Source organism: Mastigoproctus giganteus, chromosome 10 (genome assembly GCF_048544385.1).
Source record: "Mastigoproctus giganteus isolate SK-2022 chromosome 10, ASM4854438v1, whole genome shotgun sequence".
Classification (NCBI taxonomy): domain Eukaryota; kingdom Metazoa; phylum Arthropoda; class Arachnida; order Uropygi; family Thelyphonidae; genus Mastigoproctus; species Mastigoproctus giganteus.
The window spans coordinates 128,628,474-128,647,821 of record NC_143584.1 but is presented as its reverse complement, the minus strand read 5'-3'; the positions used below and the strand labels follow the sequence as shown (position 1 = coordinate 128,647,821).

General features: G+C 40.0%; 1 protein-coding gene across 1 annotated transcript in view; it reads left to right on the top strand.

The window, feature by feature from the left end:
- LOC150079282 (uncharacterized) overlaps positions 1–19,348 on the top strand; it is an 850,343-nt gene that overhangs the window by 119,968 nt on the left and 711,027 nt on the right. The window contains exon 3 of the mRNA XM_090383021.1: positions 6,147–6,195. Within this exon, the coding sequence (XP_090239147.1) occupies positions 6,147–6,195 (49 nt within the window). The remainder of the gene's footprint in view (positions 1–6,146; positions 6,196–19,348) is intronic.

Here is a 19,348-nt window from a genome sequence, read left to right as displayed (position 1 = left end):
CACTTAATTTTAAGTCAAAGAACATCTATCCCTACAATGGGCCGTTCACTATTCAGGAACTGAAAAGAGCCCTCGCCCTTTCCAAAGCAAGTGCTGTTGGACCAGATGGCATCCATTATGAATTGGTTAAACATCTTTCACCAAAATCTATGGATTATCTGCTCTCTCTGTATAACAGAATCTTTATTGAAGGGCAGTTTCCGGATTCCTGGCGCAAGGCAATCGTTCTTGCCTTTCCTAAGCCAGGAAAGGATCCAAAAATCACCACCAATTATCGTCCTATTGCTCTGACTAGCTGTCTGTGCAAAATTCTGGAGAGAATGGTCAATTCTCGTTTAATATGGTATTTAGAATCAAATGACCTTCTCTCCAATATCCAGTGCGGCTTCCGAAGGAACCGGTCCACTTTGGACCATCTTATTAGACTGGAAACATCCATCCGGGATGCTTTCCTAAAACGTGAACACTTGGTGTCGGTGTTCTTTGACATGGAGAAAGCGTATGACACAACTTGGAGATTTGGCATTTTAAAAGATCTGCATAGCCTCGGTCTTAGGGGACAACTCCCCATTTTTATTAAAAACTTTTTAGCCAATCGATCTTTCCAGGTTCGTGTGGGATCCTCACTCTCTCGTTCCTTTAGCCAAGAGGAGGGAGTACCACAAGGATCAGTATTAAGTGTCACGCTTTTTGCCATCAAAGTAAATTCCATCACAGAACAACTTCCTCAAACTGTAAACAGTGCCCTCTATGTTGATGACTTTAGCATATTTTGCCAGTCATGCAACATGAGGGTGATTGAAAGACAACTGCAGAAAGCCATTGATCGACTCAACTCCTGGGCACTTACAAATGGTTTCAGGTTCTCGCCGGAGAAGACCGTTTGCGTACACTTTTGTCGTAAGCGTAATCTTCATCCTGAACCCGAATTAAGGCTCGGACGAAATGCTATTCCAATAGCAGCGGATACAAAATTCTTGGGACTCGTATTTGACAAAAAGTTGACCTTTCTGGATCACATCCGTCAACTCCGCACAAAGTGCACAAGAGGGCTGAATATTCTGCGCTCTCTTTCCTCTACATCTTGGGGTGCGGATCGATGCACCCTACTACGCATCTACCGTGCACTTGTACGATCCAGACTAGATTACGGGTCCCTGGTATACAATTCGGCCAGAGACAGTGTACTTCGGTGGCTGGATCCTGTCCATCATCTGGCTCTCCGTACCGCTATTGGAGCATATCGAACATCTCCAGTCCAGAGCTTATACGTCGAAGCAAACGAATCGCCGTTATTGCTTCGACGCAAGCAGTTGTCTCTAAACTACGCTCTAAAACTGAAATCCCTGCCAGACCACCCTACGTGGCTATCCGTTTTTGAGCCACGATGGGAAAATTTATACAACACCCGTAAGACTGCCAATCGCCCTTTTGGTATTCGTGTCCAAGAGCTACTTAAAGAACTTAATATCAAGGTAGACAAGGTTGCGCAAACACCAAAGCAACCCCTTCCACCCTGGCATGCTCATGTCCCGGCATGTGACTTGTCCCTTAGAAATTGGGGAAAGTCGGACACTCCGTCATCTGTCTACCTGCAGCTTTTTTCAGCACACCGAGCTGAACATTCTGACTTCGTGCCAGTCTACACAGACGGCTCGAAGGCGGAATCATATGTGGGATCCGCTGCTGTCTTTAGAGACAGCACTACATCGGAGCAGATTCCCTCTGAATGCAACATATTTACTGCAGAGCTGCACGCTATAAAGTTAGCCTTGGATCACATTATTAAATGCCAATACCAACGGTTCATTTTATATTCAGACTCTCTCAGCGTGTTACAGGCTTTAATATCTGTGAGATATAATTCTCATCCAGTTCTGTCTAGCATTCAGCAGAAGCTTCACGTTCTCCATGAACGTGAATATGATATCCGCTTCTGCTGGATTCCTAGCCACATTGGGATTAGGGGAAATGATTTGGCTGACGCCGCAGCCAAATCAGCAATTCCCAATAATAACCACTGCCTGTCAGTCCCCTATACAGACTACAGGCAAATAATACACGAGAAGATTCACTCCCAATGGCAGGATTCGTGGAATAGGCAGACTGCGAATAAATTATATCGTATAAAGCCCGTAATTGAACCGTGGCAGTCTAGTCTGCGCAGGAATCGTACTGAGGAAGTTGTTCTTGCCCGGACCCGCATAGGACACAGTCATTTAACGCATTCGTTTCTGCTGAGGGCTGATGACCCTCCTGTGTGTGTGTCCTGTGGCACAATGTTAACGATCAGACACCTTTTAATTGACTGTCCAGATTTTAGCAGTACCCGTTTTACCGCTTTTAATCATCTGACTGAGCCTTATACACTCAATCAGATTTTATCCGACAATGACAATGTGTCTGCTGTTTTTAGCTTTTTAAAAGCAATAAAGGTTTTTAATCGTATTTAAAATTTATATGTTATTGTTGTTTATTTATGTTTTCAGATCTGGACATGGTGGCCTAATTAATTAGGTCACCGAGATGTTAAATTTTTTAGATATTACCTGGTCTTGGCGCATTATAGCCTTAGTTGCTAGTGCGCCAATAAAACCCAAATCAATCAATCAATCAATCAACTGCCGACACCATTATTTTCGAGGCGGTCCCGAATTGCATCCTTAATCACAGGCTCCGTGATCATTCTTACTACAGAAGTAAAACCCAATGGCCTATAATTACCCAACTCCTCTTTAATACCACATTTGCGGATTGGGACAATGTTAGCATTTCTTCAGTCCAAGGAGATCTGATGGGTGTCCAATGACGCTCTCATTCACATTCCCAAGGATTCATATATACTCACCTGCAGACTTTTTAATTATAAACGAATATCGTATATTATCCTCCCCTGGAGCCTTATCCTTCTTTGACCTCGGCAGCTTTTCTGAGAGTACGATATCACCTGTTTTATAACAGTCTGACTCTGAGAGATTTGAAGTTGCTTTCGACTGTACATATCATCGAGAAGTATCTGCTCAATCAACTTTCAATAACAAATTGAACAGGTTCTTTAACCAATTATGAACCTACTCTCTTCGGTTAGTAAATTCCTAGCCCCGTTCTTAACTCTTACCCCATCAGTGTAAAGAAACTCTAGCCTTTTAAAGAAATAATAAATATATTTTCTAGGATGACCACATAAGGTCAGAGGAGTTTCCATTAACCACATCATAGGCTGCATCAGACATAACCCTTGTGCTTTCTCTGACATTCTGGGATAAGTAGCAACCGTCCATTTTGTTCAAAAACCTGTTACCATATAGTGTATTTCCAGTCCACTCTCATTACATTAAGTCTTGTAATTGATCAAAGCTCAAATTCATTTAATTTGTTGACATTAACTCTATAAACAAATGAAGTTGTTTACTTTATTCCTTTTGACAATCCTGTTGTATCCCTTATAGGTAGTTAAAGGTATTTCTCCATGTGGTCTTGGATTGCTGGTGGATTTCTCTTATTAGTTTCCCCTTCAGTGTTTAGGATAAGAACTGGATCCACAAAAATGCTCTCAGGAAGGATATAGGTGGGATTTGCCGACTTCCCAAGTTTCCTCCTTTAAGGCCCTCTTATCAGCAACTCTGATAAGAGGGCCTATTGCATAGCACAGTTGGTATAATCACCGTCCTCCCCACATCGTGTAAGAAAGAGCTCAGTGCGATTCAACCAACCAACCTCTGTTTAAGCGAGCACTGTCTTTAAAAAACAAATTCCGTTTACTGATTATGGCTCCAAATGCAGAGAAAAATTTCTCCCCCATAAGCTTTGTAGTGGTCACTTCTGCCAATGTTTTTGCGAATACGAAGAGGTAATAGTCTGCGAGATTTCTCTTCTTCTTTTCCTTGGTTGGATTACTGTTTAGATTTTCTGATCCCAATGTTTTTGCTCAGATCGTGTGCGAAATTATTTTTCTAGCGATGAATTGCTGCAACTCTGTCCTCAATACTCCACCTCTGTTAAAACCTGTTGGTAATTCCCAGTGCCACCTCAGCTAAAGATAAAGCCGACTTATTAGCCTCTTACTTTTCTTCTAGCTCTTGTATTGCCGATCTTGGTAACCCACCTCCTGCCATTCGACAGATGGATGTTACAAGAATTCTGAGCAATCTTTATGCCAATAAGGAATTTCCCGGCTGGAATTTCTCAAAAGCTGTGTAACCTTTTTCAACTTTCTTGTTCCATTGACGTTTTCCTTCTTACATATTCTCTCACAATAATAATAACCAGCCAGTACCTAAAAAAAAAAAGACAAAAATCCCCCCAACCCTTTCAATTACTCTCCACTGAACTTACCGCTACTCGTTACAAAGCAATGGAGAAATCCATCAACGGCCAACTCTTAACTGTCTCGTAGCCTTCCATCTGATGAATGATCGCCAAAATGGATTCGGTTAATGTGGACCTACAGTGATATATTGGCTTATGTTACCCATCTTCGTAAAAATTCGATGGAAAGTTTGGTAAAATTCTAGTTGCTGTTGACATTTCTAAGGCTTTGATCGTGTTTGACATAAGGTCTTCTAAACAAGCTTCCATCATATGGAATGATGGCTGTTTTTTTGCAACTGGGTATCCATTTTTCCCTCTGACCGCTCTCTGCGTGTGATGGTGAATGGCTCTCTGTCTTTTGTCTTTTCCACTAATGCTGGAGTTCTCCAAGGTTCAGTTCTTTCTCACACTCCTTTTTTTTTCTTGCATATTAATGACATTCTTCCACTAACTGGACATCCTCCATAATTTTGCTGATGATATTACACTAGATTCCACCTTCCAGTTTGAGAAACCTCAGCATGCACAAACAGCTTCAACTTCTCTAATACTCACCACTAATTCTCTAAATGCTGATCCCCTAACGAAATTTCCAGTGGAGCAAAGAAAACTTAGTTAACTTCAGTCCTTCTAAGACTCAGCCCTGTTTCTGTCTTAATTCTGGCAAATGAGAGCCTACTGCTCCTACGAGCTGTATGACCATCTTCGATGACACAGATTTCTAAACAAGATCGCATACAATCTCTCTTAACAGAGAATAGGAATTACCGTGGCTTTTAATCTCTCTTGACATAAGCACCACACAAATATTGCTTCCTCTGCATCTAGAAGCTGGCTTTTATCTTTCAATCTCGGCGTTAATTTTTCTTCTAAAGCTGCTCACTCTGTATAAATCTCAAATCTGCCCTACATCTGGGGGTGGCGCCCCCAAACATCTCTTGGACTTCTAGACTTCATTCAAAAGAGGGCAGTTAGGTTAATTAATGATCCATCTCTTACAAAGTCTCTCCACTCTCTCTGTCTCATAGACCTTCATATTTTCTGCATGCCTTTTCCGTAGATTCTTCCTTCACCACTGTTCTGAAATCGCTTCTACAATTCCCCTCCCTCTTCCAAAGCAGTCCGAACACGTGGCGCAACCAGTCAACATCTTTTTAATGTCCAGCTCCAAACTCACAGAACCAACTTTTCTTCTTCCTCATTTATTCCTTATCTTCTGCTTCCTAGAACCACTTTCCTTCACACGAGATGTATTAGAACTAAAGGGTCTCATACCGTTCGTGTTTGGGATTTTCATTAAAAATTAAAAAAAAAAAAAAAAAAAATCAACTCACAGGAAAATCACCTCTAGCAATTTTGCTATGAGTCTCGACATCGTTTGGAAAAATAATGCCAAACGATATCAGTCTCGATATCGTTTGACAAAACGCTACCAAACGATATCAGTCTCGACATCGTTTGGCATGTTGTGACTAACTTTTCTAAATGAACAATCTCTTTTAAATATCTTTTTAAATTTATTTAAAATTTTTCTATCTTTTCTAGGTGAATAATCGGTTTTAAATAAAATTGAAAATTACAAAATATCTAACTAGAAATTTTGAAAAGACCAGAGGAAAGCCCTTCTGATACTTATAAGACATTAAGTAAGCCAGAATTTAACAAAATTAACCTGAACTGCTTTGGATACTGTTTATGTTTCTAGAATAGAAAAATAAATATCGCTTTAAAAGCTTTCTTAATAAATCTCATTCAGTGAATAAGTTCTATTGAATGTGCCTTCAAATGAGCAAAGAGGAACTAACGGATGTTTTTTATTTATTTATTTTTTTCAGACAAAGATGAATACGTCAGACCAGCACAACACGACCCAAATGCAGAAAGGTAAGGAAAGAAATTTATAGCAAAAGCCTACAATTGATGCGTGCCCGCTCGATGCGCGAGATGTCTAGACAAAGTCTATGTTTTCCTTGTTGTCACGGTCAATTGTTCTGCGGTTGTATTTGCAGTATCACGTCTGTCTCAGAGCAGCAGACATGCACCGAGTGGATGATTGGTTAAGATCTTCCTCGAAGAAGAAGAAAGTGGGAAGACAAAACACCACACGGTAGACGAGAGAGGAGAAAGAGACAGAATTAGGGAGACCCCAAGACGGAAAGTAGGTGATTAGGACACATTACACAGCACACAGAGAGGATTATATTCAAAAAACTTCACGTCATTCGTTTTAAAGACTCTCTTGAATACAAAGTCTCGCTAATTTCCATATGTTCACTGATGCAGGCTTGAAAAATACAGCAATCACTCATCATAAACTAACTTTAAAAACTGCACACGTATCGTACATATTGGTAGCTGGATGAGGCAAAGATCCCTTTCTTAAATACGAGTCTCTTACCAATCTTTTTCCTTTTAATCAAATTTCTATATTCCGATTTAACTTCCAGAGATCACCTGTAACTCAACTGCATCGTAAATATTTCGTATCGGGTGAAGCAGAATTATATTTTGACAAGTGGCTGCCATCTTTTTATCAGCTTGGAGTTGGGCAGCTCCATAGACGTCCATTTTCTGGACCTTTATGAAGTAAGGCCACGCAATATTAATTCCCAAATACTCTAAGCTATGGATGCATCCAGACTGAATTGGTTGACGCTTGCCTCTCTGAATTGAGCAAATTCCAGTATGCCAACAATTGAACAACATAATGCACAATACATATAAATTGGGCAGCATGCTCCCAAATCCATAGAGTATGTCAAGGACGAGCTAGGTTGGATTGGACAATGAATTAGTCAGCATTTGTTGTCACGTCATCGACAAAACTGGAATTCAGGTCTTTTCCACCCGGTGTGCGGAGGACGGCGATTCTACCAACTGTGCCACCCACGAGGGCTCACAGTGGATTAAATGAGGCCAATACCTCCGCAATCTCCACCTTTTAGATGTTTTATTGATCTGTCCGGTAAAGTCACTATAGCTGGAAAAGTTCGAAGAAATTTGTAGGAATGATGAGGGTTTTTCCCATCACAGGATGTTCTTTTACGTGCTAGAATATCAGATAACTCTTACCAGTACCAAATATCCTAATCTTGATATGTTCTACACCAATAGTTTTTCCAAGTAGAGTCGAACCTCTCAAAGCCGCCAACCTCGGGATATTTACCGATCTTGGAGTCCTTCAGATTTCAGGTGTCCAATTCACCGTCATAAAAGCCACAAAAAATGAAAGATTCACTGAATCATTTCACCAAAGTCCCAATTTATAATCATCACCGCAGATTCTTGTACGAATTGTAAAACCCAGAGACCGATCCACCGCTTATTATCACGAGTCGCTGCACTCTTCACAAATAGCAACTTGGACAGTACCGTGAACTAACAAATTTCTGGATGTCGTTGGAGAGTGATTAAAACTACAAGTGACATGAAATCTCCATCCTGCACAATCGCGCTTCTTTAGCAAATATTCCGATTCTGAGGTGGTTTGCGGGATTCAAATATTTTCCTAAATATAGCTGGGGTGTGCCGGATTTGGGAGGTTCAACTGTACACAATTAAGATCATTTTTGAGGTTTCGTTCGTGTGATCAGTACACATGCAATGTGAGTGGTAAGGATAAACCTCAACGATCTACATTCCATTCTGCCTTTACTCAATTTAAAATCAACAAGATCGAAGCAGTTCTCTCTTCGGTGAGGAAGAAAATCAAACCCAATATAGAATTCAGCCTTGCGACTCCGAAGTAGCTGTTTCACTCCAGCTAATCAGGAATAATCGCGTGAAGTTCGATTCAGGGAATATTGCGGAAGTGCAAGTCCAATTCAAAAGCCTGCGCCAATTGCCATTGTGGGTAGTACATTTGGAAGAATCGCTGTCCTCTCCACACCGGGTGGAAAAGACCTGAGTTCCAGTCTCGTTGATGAGGCGAGGAATTTTTATGGACCTTTTTCACAACGTAGTTGAGTTAGTCGGTCTCATGCGAGGGTAGCGTGGTTTTTTCTCCCGGAAACTCAGGTTTTTCGTTCAGAAAACAGCAAATCGACCACAGAACACATGCAGTTTATTGGCACAATGGGCCTAAGTCGCTGAGGTACCTAAAAAAACTCTACAACAAATAAAACTGCCCAACTCTGGAGTGGTTTCGAATTAAGTTCATTAATGACTCTCGCAGATTTTACTCCCACAACAAACCCAGACGTTTCCTTCTGCTGTCCGCCTTTTCTACTGATACGAATATTGTTCAAAAAGTAATCGCAGTTACATAAAAAAAAAAAATCTGATACCAACAGCAGCCTGCTTTTGTTGACGAACAACGAGGAAAGAGTCTACTGATCACACTATATCTTGTGCTATTCGAAAAACGTAGGCCTCGAAGTGGCTCCTTCATTTTATGGAACAAATGAAAGTCACAACTCATGTTGTTGGGAGAACACGGGAATGCCCAGATATTTTCCCTTCTCATGATTGCAGTCAGGTCTTCACAAGATTAGCCAAATGACGCCATCTATTATTGTACAAGATTAGCGCAGAACATTTATGAAACTGCCTTGCTATTCAATTAACTAGTTTTATTTTCACATGCGCATGTGCAACCTAGGAAGTATCGCCTACTTTTTGAACAACCTTCGTATTTCCAAAGGCACTGTTCTGAAATTACCATTCTAATTTTGTATTTCCTTCTTCTAAACAAGGTGGCCCCAGAGAGATCGTTTAGGACACTGCAGATTTCAACAGTCCATTGGATTACCTTAAAGTTAGAATTTAGGGATTTGTCATTTGTAGGAATTACCATTCTTTTGAAACTGATTAGAGATGGGATAAAATGAAAGTCGCGGTGTACACTGGCTTAGTTTGAAATAATTGATCTGCAATCAGTAACAAAATAGAAACCTTTAGGGTGCGAATAGTCCTATGAAATGCCAACATCCCACAACAGGTGAGTGCATCTCGAAGATGAACTTAAGAAAGGTAAGTTTACTTTTATATTTTGCACCTTTATGAAAAGTTTGGATGGATTGTAATTCACGGACAGGATTAATCATCGATAACAAAGGGAAGGGGTGAATCCTCCACCCACTTTTCTAGCTTTATTTTTGTACTAAGTGGTGAAAACTCGAACTGAATCTTATTATTATGGTAAAGGTGAAATCGAGTTCAGATTTATACTGACGTTAAGACATTAATTGAGATCTATCAATTTGTAATTCAAGATCAAATTACATTATCGTGTGCTCTAAAGGTTCATTTGCCTGTTTCATAGAATAAAAAAGAAATTGGGATTTTTCTTTTGGTTATGAAAGATGGAGCTGTCTTTAAAGAAAGGTTATTCAAACAGAATTTGAAATAACTGTTTGTAAAGAAATGAAATTTCATGGTTAAGAGAAGCAGTGACATAAGAAATCGAATTCAAATACCGATCATTCATTCTTCCTCTTTTTTTTTTTTGTCACTTCGCCCTCCTCCATCGCCAACCGCAAAGCCTAACAGAGTCGTTTCGAAGCACGTGCCCGCGACACTGTCTTCTTGAATGTAACTTTGCATAACTCCCTTAACCGGGTATAAACAATAAGAAGAGTGGGGTTCAAAGTTCATTACTTCTTCGTCTGGTACACTTCCGCCATCTTGTGGTCGATTAGCATGCTCTTTTTCTCTCGTCGCGGTGAAAGAGAGACGGGGCTGTGGTAGGGGGTGTGTACCTTTGTACGGCTGTTAAAGTCGATGGCATCTGCTGTCGTCAGACTCCGTTGTCTGAATACGTAATTGAGATCGGGTAATATGTCAGGTGAACTGCAGTTTCGCGAAAGAAGATAAACCCCTCGAGACTCCAGTGGATAAAAAAGGGAAACGTTTTCAACTAAACATCGAAGTCACATCACACTTTACTTTAAAGGAAAAAAGTTTTAGCGAGAAGTAGTGGAAATACCAAGTGGATGGTTATTACGAGCATTGAATGAAATTTTATTTTGTTTTTCTGTAATCCTCTACGCCCGAATTTTAATACTCTGTGACTCTGTTTCTTTTGCCCGAGAAGTATTTACATTTGTATATTCATTTAAGATTAACACCACCTTAAAATAACTACTGGCTTAAAGTTATACTCGATTTCTTGAGATATTTATTTCACCAACCAGAAACTCAATGGCTTTTTCAAATCTCTTGGATTGTTACTAACTAACAAGTGGCACTGTTCCAGATAGTAATTAATCACTCAATAATTCATTGTATCAGTAAGTTGGGTGGATATTTCGTGAAGCAGTAGAAGCTTGCTTTAATAGCATTTATCCTCCTTCGTTTGGAGAAGTCAAGTTGCTGCTATGGATAAAGAAGTTTGGAGAAGTCAAGAGGCAAGTTGCTGCTATGGATAAAGGGGTGGTTGAGGGGGAGAAGACAGAGAGTGGTAATCAATGGACACTGCTCATCGTGGACTAATGTTATTAGTGGAGTCCCTCAGGGTTCAGTATTGGGGCCTTTATTGTTTTCTGTATTTATAAATGATATTGATGATGGTATATCAGGCTTAATGTCCAAGTTTGCAGACGATACGAAGGTTGGCAGGGTTGTCAAGGACACTACTGACACTATGCTGCTGCAACAGGATTTGGAAAGGTTGAGCAGATGGGCTTCGAGGTGGCAAATGAAGTTTAACATTGACAAATGTAAAGTACTACATATGGGAAACAGCAACCCCAGAGCAACGTATCAACTCTGTGGTACTACACTGACAGTGGTAGAGAATGAAAGGGACCTGGGGGTGGTGTTTCAGGCAGATATGAAGTTCTCTGAGCAGTGCAGACGAGCTGCAAGAGTAGCTCATGGTGTATTGTCAATGATATATAGGAATTTTTCTAGCAGGGATAAGGAGGTGATTATTCCCTTGTATAAGGCAATGGTCAGGCCACACCTAGAGTACTGTATACAGGCCTGGAGGCCTCATTTCAGGAAGGATGTAGAGCTGCTGGAACGAGTACAGAGAAGGGCAACTAGATTGGTGAATGGGACAAAGGGGTTCTCTTACGAAGAAAGGCTTAAGTTTTGCAAATTACAGTGTCTGGAAACTAGGCACCAGCGGGGTGATCTGATAGAGGTGTACAAAGCCTTGAATGGTTTGAGCATGCTCAATGCTGATGGGATTCTTCCTCTAGCTCAGAAAAATCACCTGAGAGGGCATAAATTCAAATTGAGGAAAGACAGATGTAGGATAGATGTGCGGAAATTTGCCTTTAGCCAGCGGGTGGTTGGTGGGTGGAACAGACTTCCATCCCTTGTCGTGGAAGTTGATAGCCTAAATAAGTTTAAGGCTGAGCTGGACAGGTATTTCGAACGAACAGAGGGGTGAAGTGGAAGTGGTTATTTTTATTTATTTATGTTACTTTTTTTTTTTTTTTTTTTTGGCTGATGCTGCATAAGCTTGCTTTCTTGCATCAAATGCCTCTACTAATGCTAATGCTAATGCTAAAATCCGACTTTGGACTAAGTCGATGATGAGCCTAAAACCCAAAAACTGATAGCATTTTCCGGATAATTTTCGGCTTAGTTTCTTAAGCAATAATATGCAATAAGTTTTCCTTCTTCACTTCTTCGAAAATCTCATTTAATAAGTAAGCAAGCTGAAAATCCAGTTGTTTTCAAGTCGTTTAAATCTGCTCCAAAATACCAGACAGCACCCGGAGTGTATCTTTTGGCAGTTAGGACCAGATTTGGTTGACTACTGGTGTTGCGACCTTGGCTGATCCTGCACAGATCTTTGGGACACTTCTCCTGTCCTTTGGAACTGTACAGAATCGAGGTATCACATTTGGGCGGGCATTCAACACCCTTTAGGGTGTTGAATTTTATGGGCCCTTTTCACAACGTAGCTGAGTTGATGAATCTCATGCAAGGGCAACATGGTTTTTCATCCAGAAAACAGTAAATCGACCAGAACAATGTACGGACATAATAGATACTGCGCAATATAGCCTTAGTCACTGATGCGCTTAAAATTGTACAGCAAACAAATCCTTGCTACTTCCATTCATAATCTAGGGACCCAATCGGATCCCAATTGAATCATTCCCGTGGTGTCTGCGATACTTGACCAATGAAGGTACCTTCTTGGTATACATACATCGAACTCAATGACGTCCAGCCAGGCTTTTTCAATTTCTAAAAGTTTGAAATCACAGCGTATGGACTACAGTTTTTGTTAATTTTTTTTTTTAAAATTAGCTATGACAATGTAACTTTTAATACAGAATAAACAACACTACAAAGCATTTTTTTATTAAGCATTAAAAATTCACAGCAAAAAATTTGAAATGATTAATATTTAATACTGATTTTTCATCAAAATATCCTCCACGAGATTTTATCATTGCCTTACGCAGACGTGGCTTTCTGGCGATTAATTTCACAATACTGTCTTGGCAAACATTAATCCAAGCGATCTGAAAAGTTTACCATAGATTTTGGGAGGATGGGCAGACTTGACGGTCTAGATGATCCCATAAAAAAAAGGTAGGCACATTTCGTCCCCAGTTGCCCTTGTGCCCAAAAGCATCCATACCAATACCAATGCCCATAAAAGCTCTAATGGTTTTATGTCAGGCGATTGCGGTGGCCACACCATAATTGCAATACTCCTCCTGTTATTTAGTTGGCAGAAAGTACCTGTACAGCTTAGAACTGTGCTTCGGGTCATTGTCTGGTTGTAATATAAAATTTCTTCCACAAAGTCGAAATCCAGAGGATATTTCATTATGTTCAAGAATGGTTTTTATAGCTTTCTTTTATTAAAATTCCTTCAATTCTGACGACTTCGCCCACTCCGAAAAAGAGAAGCAACCACAAGTTATGATGGAGCCATCGTGCTTGACTGAAGGCACTAAACAATGTGGTTCCATTTTTTTATTCAGTTGATCGTCTCACATAAACTCTACGCTTGGATCCAAAAATTTCAGATTTGGATTCATCTATCCACAGTACATTTTTCCACTCTTCAAGTGACCAATATTGATGGCCCAAGCCAACCGTTTCATACGATTTTCTGGTTTTAATAAGGGTTTTCAGACCGCTACACGACCATGAAGTCCTGCTTGTTTAAGACGAAGTTTTACAGTGGATGGACACGTAACTCAACTCAGATGTCAGTTGCAGTAAGTCGTCGATTGCGTTTATAAATCAGTGTTATGGTCTTATCTTGTGCTTCTGTTGTTGCGCACGGTTGTCCTGGTCAAGGGTTGTCATTTAAACCGCCAGTCTCCTTGAATCATCTAGTGGTAGTTTGCACTTCTTTAAATGAAACATGATTTCAAACTTTTAGGTGGGAGTGTATATGCCTACGAGTACAGAAAAAAAAAAAAAAGTGAAAGCCCAGAAATTTCCGTTGAAATTTCTCCACTCAATGTTTTCAGAGCGGATCTACCAGTGAAACACCGCACCTCGCAGGTTCGAGCCGCACTATCTAATAAATACCAAATTTATGCTTCATCCAGCGGTCGTGTTAAACGAGTGTCCGTTAACCCCGGTCAATGCCCCGCCACAGTGTTCGCGTATATATATATATATAGAGAGAGAGATGATATAGCAGGTATTGATTAGTACCTTCCACCGATCCTAATACCACAGAGTAGCTTCTCGAGCTATGGCACTCACACGCCACTGGTGGTACATATCCTGTTAGAGAGTAAGAAAACACAAGTATAATTTACCCTATTAGACAAAAAATTGTTACAAAAATTATATTTTAAAGAGTGTAGTGTTCAAATTAAAAAGATTGGAAAGGTATGCAATAGAAGATGCCTGTGATGCTTTAAGGAGTAGGCCACTCTTCATTCAGAACTGAGGATTTCTTTTATTCTGGAAGGAACCCCACTTTCTTCGTAATTCATACACATCCTCATCTTCAACCCGGGAGGATGCTACGGAGGATGGATTATTTTCATTAGAGGAAATGAATCTCGCATTAGGGTTGCTCTCATTGATGAATAAACGGACACCGATTTTTGTACGTTTTGTTTCATATAAAATCAAATCTCTTTTAAAAACATTTCTTAATATTCAACGAGTGCATTTTAGAAGATTGATATATACGTCACGTTGAGTAAATTCTTTACTAGAAAAGTTCTTTTTGTTCTATCCATCCACCTTGCAAATTATTTTCTTCTTCTTCTTCTTCTTCTCCTGTCCCTTTCTTTTTATTTTTTGCCAACCAGTGTGCGGTTTCTTCTGTCGATCCCCAGTTCCTTTAAAAGAAGTGATTTATGACTATTAACAACAGGCCTTCTACAGGTTTCTGGAAATCCTCCAAAATATGATTGGAGGATTTCCCAGTCACCGCGCACAAAGACATAAATCACGAAATAACAGAACAGTTTTACATGTTTTCACATTCAAGAAGAGACTAAGGAATATGTTTCATAATGCAGTTAACGGACCGAATGTATTCTTTAGAAGCATTTGCAAATTATTATACAGTACTTAAGATAACGTGACCTCGTGAACAGGATCCTCTTTGGAATATTTCAGGCGTCATGTCACGTGCAGTCATCGAGAAAGAGGGGGGAATGGTGGCTGAAAAATAAAGAGAAAGCGTATATTTGATAAAAGTGAGATGGCATATAATTGGGCAAAGTGATCTTCGCTAATTTTACTGATCTTTAATTTCCTTCTTGAATTCTCTGTGAAATATGGCATTGTGCACTCGCTTCAATAATATACAAATATAGGATTAACCCCCTACATAACCCGGAAGAACCCCTACTCCCTCCACCTAAGATCGGCTAACTAAACCTTCCATTAAAAGAGACTTTAAAAATTCCTAAAGTCATAGACAGGAATTGAGCCCAGACCCCCTCCAAAAGAGGGGCAAAACCTCTATACTGTCGTGGAGTACTCTTAGTAACTTTGGAGAAATGGGGCTTTGATAGATGATGGGTGAAGAATTGAAAACCAGACTGGCCAGCAAAGTGGAGTTGGTTGAGAGTGGTACGACAGCGCAGGACATGCGTACTGCGCTCCCGAAGTTCCAAAAGTATGCATTCTAATTTGTACGCAAGATTCTTTCTTCTCCTACAAATATTTTCAAATGAATCTCCTTAACTACTGTAATTACGGTCTTTAGAGCTCATCATGATATTCGAAAATCCTCACTAGAAGAAGGGAGGGGTGTGTGTGTGTGTGTGCTGGTATGATAGTTAATCGAAACCCTGCAAGAGAATTAGTCACGTTGGTCACGACACATATTATCAACTGGCCACCTCTCTGGGAAAAGAAAAGCGAGCAGGTATGCCGACGTACAGAACTTAGCTGCCTTCTCTTGACAGCTGCTTGATCAATCTGTTGGATAACATCAGGTGCGTCTGATGCATTATGATGCTTACATTGAGATTTTCCACCCTTTCTCCCGCACACACTTCGAATTCTCTGGCGACCTCGCGTCGCAGATTTCCAAGGCGACTTTGTAGTTCCAGCCGATCTTTGTGCACTTACCTTAATTTTAGACCCAAAATCTTTCGTTTGGATTTCTGCGCGCAGGAGCAGCAGAGAATGATGTCCTTAATGTCAAAATATAACGCATAAAGTCAACGACTGGATGTTGATTGAGGAAAATTTCACCTGAAGTGTAATTTTCATTGACCAGCCAGATTCTTATGTCTTTGATATGTTGTTGTTGTGGTATTAAGGTTTTAGCATCAGCAACTAAGGCCATATTGCTCCGTGTATACTATCTGTAAATTGCGTGTGTTCTAAGGTCGGTTTTCTGTTTGGTGGAAGAAAAACTCGAGTTTCCGGGAGAAAAAACCACGCTGTCCTCGCCTGAGAGCGATTAAGTCAGCCACATTGTGAAAAAGGCCCAAAAAATTACTTATGGTCATCGATGGGACTGAAACTCAAATCTTTTCCACCCGGCGTGGGGAGGACGACGATTCTACCAACTGCGCTACACACGATGGCGTCTTTGATGTGTTTCTCGAACAACCTGTTAATGTTCATTGAGGCTCAGTGATTCATCGATAAATTTGTTCGTCTTTGTTAGTTTCAAGTTTGCTTGCTAGTTTTGAATTGTTGTCAAAGCAAATTATTTCTAATTGGCATCTTCATTAAACTTTGTCTCTGATTAAATATATCAAAAATCATGTGATATTATGACAGCTAAAGAATGGGACTAAGTCATCTTGGGGCAAATAAATCAGAGATTATATTAACCGTTATCTGGCCGGAGAAGATTGTCTGGATTATTCTTCTATTCCTTGTAGAAAATACCTGGCTTCAATTCCCATTGCCGGTCGTAGATGCAAAATTTTTCCTCTCTCAACGGGAAGAACTTTTATGGAGTTTTATTTTATTTATGTTCCTTTCTTTTTTTCCTCCCCGCACTGTGGACAAGTTAGTCAGCCTTGGGTTGAGGGCTTCAAGGTTATATCTCTTGGACGGATTAGGGTTTTTCATCTCGTTTTCTTCCTGACTTCAAGGTTAAAACTCTTAGAAGGATTAGTTTTCTTCCTGGATGAAAAACCACATATCCCAGTTTTTCATACCTAAACGCAGAAAAACCAATCAAAGAATACACGCAGTTTACAGAAAACATACTGAAGTATGTACCTCATGGCTTTGGCTGCCTAGAACAAATTCTAAGTAAATAAATAAAATCTAAGTAACCCAACTGAAGACCAAAATATAGCTTTCTTTTCACAGAAGTACACTTTAAAGACTTAGAAATGGAACTGTGTACTCATTTACGTCCTGACTTCGTTGGCCCATCTGATATTTGAATGTCACCGCGCTGGGCCCCCATTTCCTGGACGTAAGCATCATTCTCTAAGATACTTATACGAATCATTTGGTTGACAATAGATTTAACTCCCTGTTTGCGCCAGACTGTTACTAACAACATTGGGGTCGTTACCGAAGAAGTAAAATAAATAATAAATAAAAACTAACCAGACGATCAAGGTAATCCGTACGACTCAGTCTGTTTGCCCAGCACACTTTGTCCACCGACTCCAAAACAATTGTGCGTTCTCTCCATGGAAACCTATCACTTCGCGCAGCTTTTTTTAGCCTCCATTTGGAATTAACCTTGACGGCATATCTAATTCTTGTTTTTTTTTTAGTAATATTGATTGTCTATGTCCCATGTGATGTCTCCATGGTTACTGTATAGCAATGCCTCATATAGCTTGTCTGGTTCCTTTAGCTATGTCGTAATCATTAGATAGTTGGACTACTGAATGCACGCAAGCTCATAACACTGACCGCCGCCAAAAGCAAGATAAGATAGTGCTTATATCTGCTGTTTTTAGCCGTCTCGAGCGTCTTATCTGCATTGTTTCTAACTATACACGATAAAGGTTTACCCGGAAGTGACCCAAAGGTTTGACAACGTATAAAAGGGATTGCAAAATAAGCTACGATGGTGAATGAATAAAGTAAGGTCCAGTGCAGTCTCTAAACCGATATTTTCCCATAAACATGGTAATACTATTTTATAATGCCTCCTCCCTGTAGCCAAACTGTCACTATACTACAACTCATAAGAAATTTCATCAATGATACAATCTGAAAGAACCACAGCCATTTCGAAAATGGCTGTCGGCGCCATATTGCCAACTTAACTACAAATATATGAAGTAACAACAGTATATACTCCTAATGGTTTCTTCTGTCCATGAAATATGAAAATTCACCTTGATGGGCTTCCTTATTAACAGAATTGAACGAATAATTGAAAAAAGACAAAGATTTATTTGAATCCGATTGACTGATTGATCTAATTTTATATCCGATTTTGGAATTACACATTTTGCTGGAATCCAGTCACCTGCTAGTTAATTGGATCCAACGACTCTTGCCCTCCTTTGCGTCAGAGAAAGAGTCAGGGAATCCTTACGTGCCTTTTAGTACTGAACAACTTCCAGACTGCTGCTGCTGTTGTTTTCTTCCAGAACCTGTACCTTAGTACGTTTCAATGTCCGCGCGCGATTGCTATTTGCGTAAGCTTCGAGTTCTAGTCGGGGATGCTTATCATACAGACCTTGTGGCGATAGAACAGACGGGGCGGGGAACGTACTATAACCCGCCAGACGGAGAAGCGAAAGAAACTTTATCACCTAAGAGAAAGTCAACGCTATCTTGTTTACTAGGAAAGACGACCTGATTAAATTTAATCCTTGCAACGCAACGTCGACCTGGGGGTGCGCGCCGTTTAAAATACGTGTGACCTTTGAAAGTGAGATTAAGAAGTCGATAAAAATCATGTATGTCCGCCACCCCTTGCCCCTCCAAGGAAGTCCGGAAGTTTGAGGATTGAATGCAATTCATATAAAATTTAGAAAACACTTAAAGTTGAAAAATTCGAGTTCTGTCCCTTGTGTTTAAATCTTTCCTTCGCTTAATTCCCACAGATGTCTGCGAATAATGAGGATAACTAGGCCACAATATTAGAAATTTTTCAATTCTACGTATTTCAGAAATTGAGGAACAATGTATTTCCCGGAATATTTAGACTAAAGGTTTCTTAATATTTTATCTCTCTCTGTGTATAATATTATTGGATAATAAATACGGTTAACAATTGCATGTCGAAATGATTTATTGCAAACGCTTCTGACCTAGTGGTCGTGCCAGAGTATAAACAGAACATTTAAAAGAATGTTAGGGTGATCTGACTAACGCCACTAAATTCCAATGTGAAGTTTCTTCCAGGACACCCTCTTGATACTCTGATCGGGTGCACGAGTAAGCAAAAGAGTCCCACCTGTGGTTTGATCTCGAAGACGATCGTAGAAACACGATCAGCTGATGGGACTTTGTTCGTAACTCATTAATTCATTAAATAACTAAAAATTCGTGTTAGACATGCTCGCAGGTGTTGGTGCGAAATGTAGAGTACTTACTATTTATCTTCGGTGCTTTTAACGAAGACGTTGGCGAAGACCCTGGAACTCTTGCTTAGAGTTCAGCGTTCCATTTGGTTTCTTTACTTGGAGCACTTAGGTGTAATATGACCTTCAAATTTAAATCTCTGCAGTTGAAACTATACGATAATAGTCGG